Source organism: Schistocerca serialis, chromosome 12 (genome assembly GCF_023864345.2).
Source record: "Schistocerca serialis cubense isolate TAMUIC-IGC-003099 chromosome 12, iqSchSeri2.2, whole genome shotgun sequence".
Classification (NCBI taxonomy): Eukaryota; Metazoa; Arthropoda; class Insecta; order Orthoptera; family Acrididae; genus Schistocerca; species Schistocerca serialis.
In genome coordinates, this window is record NC_064649.1 from 33,018,574 (window position 1) to 33,031,185 (window position 12,612).

The 12,612-nt window shown below is 37.8% G+C and overlaps 1 protein-coding gene across 1 annotated transcript in view; it reads left to right on the forward strand.

Moving 5' to 3' along the window:
- Window positions 1-459: 459 nt before the first annotated feature.
- LOC126428143 (F-box/LRR-repeat protein 7-like) overlaps window positions 460-12,612 on the forward strand; it is a 44,373-nt gene continuing 32,220 nt past the window's right edge. Inside the window, exons 1-2 of the mRNA XM_050090052.1 lie at window positions 460-628; window positions 11,026-11,507. Of these exons, the coding sequence (XP_049946009.1) occupies window positions 557-628; window positions 11,026-11,507 (554 nt within the window). The 5' untranslated portion in view covers window positions 460-556. The remainder of the gene's footprint in view (window positions 629-11,025; window positions 11,508-12,612) is intronic.

Genomic DNA, 12,612 nt, shown 5'->3' on the forward strand with positions numbered 1-12,612 from the left:
CTGGTTTAGATTTTCTGCAAATTCCTTAAATTCAAGGGAACTTTCAAAATATGTATCAGACCAAATGTGATTCATTAATTATACACACACTGCAGCAAGTTTTCGGAGACCATTTAAAGTGTCATATACATGACAAAATGTATGAGAATGCTCATTTCTCTAAATTTTGAGTGTTAACATACTTAAGCTATTTGATGAAATGTTTACGAATGTACCTAAATTTGTCCTCCGGGAAAGGATACCGGAGGCCACAGTTTCAATTGGCTTCAGTATTTCCAATCCCGTTTGACGATCGACATTTCTCAAAGTCGTAATGGTTAAAATTGAACTGAAGAAATAATGTTCGCAGTGTATACTCCTCCCAAAACTATAAATATATCTGTGGTGTAGTTCTTAGCTTTAATCTCTGGATTCGAGGAAAACTGCAGTGCCGTCAATCGAGTACGAGGAAGGTGTGGGGAAAGGGTGGAAAATGTTGGTGGCTGTCATCTGACTAATCTCTACGCACGTAGTTGCGCAATAACGGGTGGTGGGGAGACTGGGACTTTATAAAGGAATGTACTTCTCCAATCTGTTGATAACTACCTTGTATTGTAACAGCAGTGAGTCGGACGTAGCAGTATGTAAGGTATTGTAATTGCACAATTTCGTCATTGTACGCGTAACAAATTTTCATGCTCCGGCATTGCTTAATTTTTTTCCGGCCACGGGTTTTATGAGAGGCTTAAAGATGTTACGAGATTATATTCGAGTACGTGTAGTTACAATTCACGTGGCAGCCCAGTTTGTTCGCATACGAGACGTTTAGTTTCGCAACAAAATAAATTGAACTACATGGCCTGCCATTTTCGAATATAATTATATCGCCTGTGATTTGTTTTCTGTCTCAGTTGCACATATACTTAATTGTAGCAGCTGTAGGTGGTCTTGCATAATGACTTGGAAAGATTTACACCAAAGGTACGGCTTTTGTGAAGTTTTAAAGAAGCCTGAGTGGATATTTTTTACTAATTGAAAGTAATGTATTAGTTCACAAGATTGTCTCCCTGAATATTTCAAAATGTCAAGCCACTATTGATGGTGCAATAGTTCAGAGGTCTTGCATGCTACTAAGCTTGTCAAGAAAATACAATAAATAGATACCCTTTTCATTCTAGTCCTCAGGTGCTGTACGTAATGAAACAGTGGTACATAACATTTCTGTCTTCAGTAGTTGACATATTTGCTTAATTGGTTGATTATTAGTTTATAAGTGTATTTTGCAGCCAGTGTCAGATGTCAGTGAGGATGAATTGTTTTCAAACATTTGGCTAAGAGTTTTACAATGACTGAAGAGCACAGCAGAGTCCCACGATGATTGCAGTGACATAAAAATTTTAAACTTGGAATGAAAACATTGTAATGTTGTATATTGGACAGTAGTGAGGAATATACATAATGGTACCATTTCACAAGGAAGTAAATTTGATGATTTAATGTTTATATTTTGAAAACAATTTTTTAATCTAATAAAAGGGCAGAAATCAATAAACATTATTATGTGACTCGGGTGTTATATCCGGAAAGATGTTTTCAACAGTAGTAGAGGTATGATGCAAATGGATTACACAATTCCCGTTGTGCTTCCACAACTCATTTTTCCCCTCAGTGTTCATGCATTTTACTTATACATGTTAAATTTAGGAAGTACTTTGTGTTGAAGGTGATAAACAAGCTGAAATGTTTGTCTTTCTCAAATGTTCTAAGTAGATCTCATTTCTGTAGCGATTGCCATTGCTGAAAAGACCAGAAGTGGTCACTGCTATTTCTCAGTAGTGATAATGAAAATATCATTCAGATACTAAACATTCTACTCAGTGTTAAAATTAGAGAGGTGCTAACAGGCAGCAATCACAGATTTCCCAACACTGCTCACTTTTGTTTCATTTAGAAATACTGTCAGTACAACTTGTCCCGAGTTTTCAGAAACATTCTGATGTGGAGTTTCATTGTACTCGGTTCCTTGCACTGGTAACAGAAATAAGAAAGGCTGTTTACACCTGTAGCTATTGTAGCTTCACTCAGCAGGATAACTTGATTTTTTTAAAAGTTTGTAGAGATGTTTCAGAAGTCCTTCTCTAACTAAGAGGGGGGGGGGGGGGGAGGGGGCAGGGAATGAAGTCAGTATTTAACTTGCAAAGCATCCCAGTTTCTTGGTGCGATGAACATGAAATGAAGGCTGTTGCAGCCCAGACATGTTTTAATATTTTCTAACATGTTGTGGATGCCTGTAGCTGTATGTTAGGACATCACCGTGAAATAAGGCTCACAAACCTGGCCGCTGAAAGTCCACTGTTGCTTAGAACTTAATATAGCATAACAGATTTTTAAACTGTAGCAACAAAAGTGATTCAGATTAGTTGTGGAATTGCTGTTCCTTAATGAACTTTTGAATGAAACATTTGTCAGTAGTGTTAAACAGTGGAATATTGTTTATACAACAGAGGGATGACAGTAGGATTTATCCCTTTCTATGCTCTTCAGATGGATAAGTTTACTAACAAACCACCTCAGTGCACGTGTCTGATACAAATTGCGATTTTTTTGTAATAGTCAGGCCAGGGAAGAAAATTGTAAACACACTGGAAATCTTATTGTACTGTTAATATTTGGCTGAAGTCCGATAGGAGAAAACTAAGACATTTTGGGGTGAAAAGGGATAAGAAGTCATCCTCTCCCTCCCTCAGCCACTGGCATTATTAATGCACTTTTCTCTCATTTCAGTTACATTTGGTGATTACTAGCTTAGTGTCCTCAGCTTGCCTTGCGTATGGCCTGCACAGATTTTTTTCTTAAATAGAATTTTTTGTGTTCTAAATTGCAACACCTCAACTTTTCACACAAATTAAGGCCATAGAAGAATGGTATTTACTGACTATGTGTCGTGCTAAAAAGTGATTCAGGTAGCTGGAGTCAAAAGTTTTTGTTAGTCATGCCTTTTGTGTTTTGGTGGTGGTATTTTTCTTCACGTCTAATTCAGATGTGAAATGTCAATTTTCATAGATTTAGCTTTAAATAAAATGTACTATTGTCTTACATTTTTCCCCTATTTCACCTGCGGTCGGACTTGAAAATACAAAAATGGCGAAACATTTTATTTCTGAGAAGCTAAATTCAAATGTTAATAGGTTTAGCTTTAAAAAATGCTTTCATAATGAATTTTTTTACATAATACATTGCGTCCCTTATTTCACCCCTTTAGAGGTTGAATTTTCAAAAACACTGAAACACAAATTTTTATTTGTAACCGAGAATAAAAATATCAATTTACAGAGCTGTAGCTTTAAAAATACTTCAGTAATTCTTTAATAATTTATTTTGAAAACCAATTTTCACTTACTGTTTCACTCCCATAGCGGTTATATTTCCAAAATAGTAAAACACTTATTTCATTACTTCTGACCAAGAAACAAAATACCAGTTCTCATAGGTTTACTTCAGAACTGCCTTAATGGTGACATATTTTCAAAAGCCCTTACATCCCCTGTTTCACATCCTTTGGTGACTTTCAAAAAAATCCCTTACTGAATGATGCCTCAGTAGATCAACACCCTCTGTAAATTTCAAGTTTCTATTCAGACTAGTTTGGGTTGGGCATGATGTGTCAAGTGGCTCAGTCAGTTGGCACATTGCCTTCTGCATGTAGATTATTGTCACTCTTGAACTGAAAACTGAGGAGATGGAAAAACTAGACTGAGCTGAAGCTAAAGAATGTAATGACAGATGGGTGATTTGCAGAATAGACCCTGATCAAGAGTCTTAAACTTGTAGAAGTGTGTTGCTCATGTTACTATACCTTTCATGTTCACAAATCAGATGTAGGTTAAAAAAAGGTGAGAGTAGGACCCGTGAACTGAGGGTTCTGTACAAACCCGAGTATGTGGACGGTTCACCCATCTAACAAATCAAGAATCTTGATTTTTGCATGTGGTCGATATCAATACTGCTAAGATATTGATACCGGGAATTCCAGAACTTTAGTGTTTAAACTTCATCTTACATTCTCTGGTAGATGGCAGTTTGTAGTTGCCACACTGGTGATTAACTAAATCTTCTTAGTTCAGCCACTTTAACTCAAAATATTTATATATTATATACAGTTTCCGCTTAAATCAGCCTACTATTAAGAAAACCATGTAAAACACTCTAAAACAGTTCGTGAGAGTAGTCCAGATTTACAAAAAGAATAGAGCAGGGTACTTCATTTATACATGTAAAGAGAAAAGATGTAATATCTTTTACTTTCTAAAATATGATAAATGAACATTTTTACATAATTTAAAACTTCTGGGCTCTTAGGCCATGGTTGATGTATAAAACTCTTTTAATGTTTTGTTTCTGACTGTGGGAGACGTCTTCAGAGGTGAAATGGTGAATTGCAGCCAGAACTAGATGGAGTGCTAAATATATAGGCAGTGTAGAGGGCACCAGTGTCACATGACATTGGCTATGAGATTATAACTCATACCGCCAACATTCTCGATTGAAAGTAATATATCATCAATCTTATGTTGCAATGTTGACATTCAAATTTTATCTAATAAAACACCTTCCTCCTATGTTAAAATTATTATAGTGTTTAAAAATCCCAATAGCCTCTATACATGATAAAGCGAGGTTTTCGATACGGCACTCGTCTCACTGAATTTGATTTCATGATCACCCTTTTTTGGTAAAGATATTCTGCTATGGCCGATTTATCGTATGTCCTAGGTGTCAGTCCCTCTTTTATTCAACATGATGGGTGTTAACAATTTTTTTGTGGTACCGATATAAACCAGTCCACAACTAAAAGGAATTTCATACACACCCGGTGTAGCCATAGAATGTCGTATATCTTTTGCTAATTTTAAACATTCTTTTACCTTCCTAGTGGGTCTGAAGGCAGTTTCCACATCGCAGTTGCTCGATACTTCCCAATGTGAACCAAAGGAAAACTTTCCCTCTGGGCGGCCATCATTCCTCATCAGTCCTGTTTCTCTCCCAATGGTAAAGTGATCTATCTCCTTGTTAGAATAATTCTTCTTCTTGAATATCGACCATAGATGTTGAAGCTCGTCTTTTAAGTAAGATTTTGTGCCCTATCTACCAAGGTTATAATCACCCTTTTTTTTGTGTTGCTTGGTGGCTAGAATCAGTATACAGGTAACGGTCAGTATGCGTGGCTTTTGTATGTGCTCTGTGGCCCAATGTCCTGTCCCCTAGCTTGATACGAGACTTCAAAGAAATTCAGCTGCCTGTTATTCTCCATCTCCATAGTAAATCGTATTTTCAGGTTGATGCTGTTGAGATGTGCCAGGAAGGCTCAAATTCCTCTGCACCTGTCCATACTATGAAAGTATCATCGACATAGTGGTCTTTTTCTGGCAGTCTGCAATGCCTGTTTTGCAAAGTTCTCCATAAACACATTGGCAACAGCTGGACTAAGAGGACTGTCCATAGCCACCCTGTCAGTCGGTTTGCAAAAATCATTATTGTACTGAAAATAGGTCATGGTGAGGCAATGTCTGAATAATTCCACAATATCTGTTCAAAAGGTAGCAGCTATATGCAAGATGCCTTCATTCACTGGAATCGTGGTAAAAAATTTTACAACATCAAAACTAACAAGGATATCGTCTTGGCCCACATGCATTTTTGTCCGTGAAAATGATACGAATTTTTAATGACTGTCAGTTCCATCAGCATGAGGTTGCAGCAATGAGTCAAGGTGTCTAGCTAATTCGTGAGTGGGGGACCCAGTAGAAATAACAATAGGCGTCAGAGGAATCTGTGATTTGTTCACCTTTGGTAATCTGTAGAGCCTAGGTGGGTACGTTACTGATTTGCAGAGGAGCTTCTTATCAGAGGAAAGTGAAGATGATTCCACCAGTCAATTAGTGATTTTCAAAATCTTTGTAGTCAAATCCTTCTGAAGGATCCAGAATATTATTGATCTTTTCATGATAATCCTCACTGTGGCATTACCCTTGTCAGCGGTAAGAACAATGTTTTTATCTGCATTTGTCCCTCAGTGCCTTCCTGGGAGCCTAAAAAAAGATTACTGTTAGGATGGAAACAGCTAGATTTTTATGTACATGTAAACCAGTTTTAGCAGTTAAGAGGGATTATGTGCATGTGCAGTTGGGTAGTACCTTCTCCCACTTCTGGCTACAGAGATGTGGCTGTTGGCTGTGCAGGCAGTCGCAGCTAGATGCTACTGGGAAAAAATTTGCCAGTGCGCCTGAGCTGCCAGATTCATGCATGCACAGCAGACCCAGATCTAAGAGGGGGGCAAATTCATTTTCTTGAGGAAAAAAACCTTGTTTCTCAAAGCGCCTAGCATCTAGCGCACGTTGGTCTATCGATTATTCATATGACTTTGAAACGCATCCCTGTCGATTTTTGAACACATTCTAAGTCAATTTCTGAATGAATCAGAAGTTGATTTGTGAACGCGTGCATAGTGTACGTGATGTCCCTGTTAAGGGACTCCTTGTCGCATCTAGAAACACACTTCCCTGCAGACAAAAGGGGCTATAAGAGCTGAGCAGAGTAAAGCCGAGCGGGTGAATGCCAACTGCTGTCTCATTATGTGGTTGATTGGGTTTTGCGAATGAGGAGTGTTGTTATACTTACTAGCGAAATCCATAGATTCAGACTACCAGAGTGGAAGTAAATGACTAACAGGAATAACAGGTAAGAACGATTACGTATTATCTTCTCGGTGTATCCAAGAAAATGAAATTGTGACGAACTTTTTGGCCAAATCGCTATAATAGTAAGGGCCAGTTGTACGGTCCATGGCTAGCAGCCGCTTTAAGTTCTATTCTGGAAGTAGTGCGGAAAACAAGTTATACAAACATATAACAATCCCTAGGTGGAGAATAATCGCAGGATAACTAAACTGGTGATTCTGGCAGAGTTAGTGAAGTTAACTGGCAAATAAGTTTTGACATTGGCAGGGATAGTTACAGAATTAGTGATAAGACTGTTAGAACGAGGAAGGATAAGAAATGGGGATCTCATACAAATTATGGAAGAATATGACGATTCCAAATTTGTATAAAAATTTTGTACTATTACCTTTCAATCTCTTGCTTGAAAAACTGGAGCATATGAATGAAGTGTGAAACGATTTCCTAATGTAAAGCTTTTTGCTTGTAGTAGGCCTGATAGGCATTTGATATTGGTACTTCTTGAATTATATTCTGTCGTGTTATAAAAATGACCATTTGTACCAAAACAGTCTTGTTTATTTGGTGTGTTTTACAGTTGCTGCAGTATTAGAAAGGCCAATTTAGTCTTATCTAGCAGACAGTGACAAAATAGACATAATCAGATGAAGAAACCACACCAGTCTTGGGTCCTCTTTGTATTAACAACTTCTCAGAAATAAATGACATTTCGATTTTTCGTGGAGCAAACTGTTTGAACGAACTTTGAAGTAATAGATTCTTTTTCAGAAAGAAAAGCATGCTATGTAAAGCTGCAGTAAGGTTACAGAAAAAAAATTCTAGGAACTAAGGATTGAAGAAATGTGTACTGTCTTGCTTGTCTCTTGTCTTTACTGATTTTATGTATCCTATATTTAATTTTGTCACACAAATCACCAAGTGCAAATTTTCTAAAGAGTTATTTTTTTAAAAAAGAGGGGCAGGATGCCGAACTGGCTAACTGGAAGCAGGAGAGGCGCTGCAGGACACTTTAATTTCCACTGCCCTCTATATAGTTTGATGGCATCCATTACAAGATATACACGTTTCAATTCCACAGAGCAAAATACGATGACAGGCGATAGAATGCTGTGTGAAGAGGTGTGGCACTGCACTTTGGCACACTTAAGACCAAATAACATGTCTTACATTTCCTTGAATACATATGTTTCATGCATCAGACTCTTCAGAAATATGTGTGCTACAAAATGAACATATTTTTCAAAATTCGATCTTTTTGAAAAATTTTGACGTCTTATCTCAAATGCTCGAGGGAGTGGTGGGTTATTGCCCCAGTTCGGAAATATTGTAGATCCAGGGCTGATGTGCAGAGCACTCTGAGTTATAGTGGGGAAGCGGTTAGTCTCCGCGTGACCCGTGTTTACATTTAGTGATTTTGCTGTTTCCTCTTCGTTTACTGCTCTCGCGTCAAATGAAAACAAAACAGATTTCTGTGGCTGGGAGCTATCAAGTGAATGAAAATAATTATGGAATGCTAAGATATGTTATTAGCTTCAGATTTTATTTTATTTCCATCTTTCTGACAGTCGAGCATTAATTGCCTTGCAGAACAATGAAGTTATGTTTGTCGGTTTGCTAAAGAAATTTTCTTTTATTAATCTTTCCTGCTGAGGCAGTCAATATATTTGAAATGAAGTTTGATTCCACACTATTGGCTGGTTTAAATTGTTCACTGCATTTCAACTGCACATTTTCATCATCTAGCATGTATGGCATTATGCCATAATAAAGAACCAAACATGATATCACACAGTACTGGTACTCCAAGAAAATTTACATCCCGAAAACCACACTGAAAAGCTTAATATCTGGTAGAGACCTAATTCACTGGGAATCTGCACATGCGAATGTGCACATTTTAGTATGGGTCACGAAATTCAGATGCTCTTAGAGATCCTCTGATGTCTTCTTCCTTTCATGACATAATGTGAGATCTTTTAATGTTTTACACATATGAGCATATGGGCCTCCTACGTCATCGTCGCTGCACAAGCACGGTGGCACCTGTTGTCTGGCACTCTCTGGCAACTGCTGAAATGAAACTATTTCTAACAGGATGTGGGAAAATATTGCGAATAATGGTTTAAAAAGTGTTACTTTCAAAGTAAATTTCCTTCTACGCAAGTTGAACTGTGTGCGAGAATGTACAATGAATTTCTTAAATCGGAGAGTGTTTGACCCTCATTTAAAAATCAACTCGTTGATGACTAGCCTTTTAGATGAATTTAGAGCCCAGAAGATCGGACATTTGTTGTTACTGAAATTTTACTGGTACATTTGTGTGATGTATCTTAAAGTGTAATATGTGCATAAAAGACCAACATTATATGTGAAAGCTTAGGTTCCCTTGCAACGTATTAACCTTAAAGACCAATATTATATGTGAAAGCTTTGCTTTTTTTTTGTAGCAGCTCTATGTATATTAATTTAAACCATTAGCTTTTCCACCGAACGAGGTGGTGCAGTGGTTAGACACTGGACTCGCATTCGGGAGGACGACGTTTCAATCTCGCGTCCGACCATCCTGATTTAGGTTTTCCGTGATTTCCCTAAATCACTCCAGGCAAATGCTGGGATGGTTCCTCTGAAAGGGCACGGCTGACTTCCTTCCCTAATCCGATGAGACCGATGACTTCGCTGTCGGGTCTCCTTCCCCAAAAAAAAACAACATTAACTTTTCCTGTTTGTGTGTTCGCGCTACTTAAGTGATGTTGCTATTGGCTGACTACATCACGTGTCCTAAGCTCTGAATGTCTGCTGTCATTGGCTGGCGATATCACGTGACATGAGCTATTACTGCTTACAAAAACACAAGTAATATGTGGTGTTTGGTAATATGAAAATATACAGCATACATGTTGCTGTAAATTAAAGATCTTTCCAAAATTTGATTTTTTCCCTGAGTTTAGTTTTCTAAAGCATCGGTTAATTCAACACCCGTGTATAAAACCATAACTATTCCAAGGATTGATAATTTTCCCAATCCGGGGAGAAAATATACTATCAGTTAACAGGGGAAAAGTATGTTTTCACCCGGGAGAAAGTGTATTTCTAATTGGGAAATCTGGGAATTTTTTCCTGGTCTGCATATACACCCTGATTGTTGAATAGGAAGTACCCTCTGCCATATACTTATGGAATTTGCAGAGAACGGCTGTAGATTGACATTTGGAGCTGAATATGAACATATGCTACTATATAAAGACAAGTCAAGTCATCATTTAACTTTGTCTCCAAAAATTGACTGATTTACATAAGATTTTTACACGGTACTGTCATAAGTGTTCGAATGGACATTTTCACCCATGTGTACATGCACGCACACAATCCCATTTTGACCAATTTACTTCACATCTACACATGATGCTCTACTTCAAGTTTTTACATGATACTCTAGTAAATGTTCAGTAGTATACAAACTGTGTATTTTTAATATGTATGTTACATAAATATATATGTAATACATAAGGGGAAAATGTTAGTAAAAATGTCAATGTTGTTGACCAATTTATTTCAAAATTTAGACAATGTTATAGTAAACATTCAGACATTGGAGATAGGAAACATTGCTAGCAAAAATCTTGAAAATTTCTTGATTGTTTTTCTTATTTTTATACAATAATATGCTAAACATTCTTAGTGACAGAGGCTATATATGTATTTTTTTAAACAACAGTGTTCAGTTTTTCTGTGGGAAAGAAAATACTGTGGTGTGAAAATGTGCAGTTTCGTTTTCTTCCTCACAGTTTTAAGAGAGAGAGTGAAGTTATATGTATGGCATATAGACTTAAGACTATAATACTACTGTGGAATATGTATCATCTGAATATTTGTAGTCTTTACCCATTCAAATTAAAACTGAGTAATACCCTCATTAAAGTTACTACCCTTACAGAATCAGCAGCTGGGGAGGATCTTTCTTGCATCCCTTATACTAATGATCCCAACTGAGATACCCATTCATTTTAATTGATTTCATTTTGTGATCAAGAATTCATTTTCAGTAATGATAAACAAGGCATAAGGTCAAAGAGATAGTGGAGGAGAGGGGGGAAGTGGAAAGGAGGGGATGCGATGGACAGAGGGGTGAAGAGGATAAGGAGATAGATTTGGGCAGGGGGGAGCAAATGGGAAGAAACAGAATGGGATTTGTACACAATTCTTATATAGTGCGTTTGCAATTGCGGAGCATTGCCAGGTTTGCTAGTTATTTATAAAAATGGTAAGATTTTTATATGCTTTTGTTCATTAATTTTGTTGTTTCTTACAGTGTCTGCAAGTATCTCAGGCAGAGGACTGTGTGACATCCCCTCCCTCAGCACCTCCCATCTCCCAGAGGTGTGAAGAGAGAGACAACAGTGAGATGACTTCCGAAGTGGAGCCCAGTGAAGAATGCAAGAAGGCCAGTGAAGACGTCGCAATGTGTCTGAGCAGTGACTCATCCAAAGCTCCTCTGTCCAGTGTCACTTCCCCTCTAGAAAGTTCAGGCACCACACCTGATGAGTCAGAGGTGTCTATGACAAATTTGGACCCGCAGCAGTTGGAAACAAATGTCGCTGATACAGCTGACAACACAGCACTCGACACGGGCTCCCAGTGTTTAAGCATTGACACCTTGCCAGATGAAATTTTGCTAAAGGTATTTTCCCACCTGTCTTTCAGTGAACTCGTTGATATACAGAAAGTGAGCTCCCGGTGGAAAAGGCTGTCACAAGATGCAGAGTTATGGACTGATAAGGAGTATGAGATCAGGTAAGAAATTTGCAAATACAAAAACAGCAAGCTGCACATTTGTATTCCACTAATAAAAATGTTAGATAACTTTGTCTTGTATTTTAATGTGAATATGGTAAATTTTTGGTTTGTGTGTGTGTTGAGCTCAGGTTAGACAATTATAATATTCTATTTTTATATTCAAAAAGGGTTCTGCCTTTGTGACCATTTAAAAGGAATTGAAATCAAAGTTGTTGCATTATTTTGTGTGTAACTTTGCCAAGAATGTCTTAGAATGTTTTTGAAAGGTGAAAAACAAACATTTTTGTAACAGTTCAACTGAACCTATAATACTGGATTTTGGGTTTGTTTGATTCTGTGATGTAATGATCATCTTGCGTGGGACGTTGCACAAGAGCAAACAGGAAGATAAAAGAACACTGACAGTTTGTGTGAGCACATGTGTCTGTTCTAAAAAAAAAGATAAGAGCTTGCTGTATTAGCTAGTAAAGGTGGCATAAATCACCAAACGATCCTCACAGGCAAAACTGATGGAGAAGTAGAAATGCAGTGACAAGAGCCCTGTCAGGGCAGAAAATTGGATGCATGTAATTACCGGCCAATTTCACTGACATCGATTTGTTGTAGAATCATTGAACATATTTTGTGTTCAGACGTGATGATCTTTCTAGACTGTAAGAAGCTCATCTGCAGGAACCAGCATGGTCTAAAACCATGCTGGTTTTAGGGAGCAGAGGTCGTGACACAGCTGGCCCTCTTTGTGCATGATGTACAACAGGCTCTAGATAGCTGCTCCCAGATTGATGCAGTATTCCTCGACTTTCAAAAGGCGTTACACTCGGTTCCGCACAGTTGCTTGCTCCAAAAAGTGCACTATCCAATGACATATGCGGTTGGATAGAAAGTTTTCTAACAGAGCAGTATGTCATCCTGAATGGGGAGACTTCTACAGAATCAAGCGTAACATCAGGTGTGCCCTAGGGCAGTGTAATAGGTCCACTGCTTTTTACGATTTACATAAACAATATGGTTGATGGTATTGACAGCAGCATTAGACTGTTTGCCAGTGATGCTGTAGTCTAAAAAAAGTAATCACGCAAAAGTTGTGAAAAAATCAGTGAGG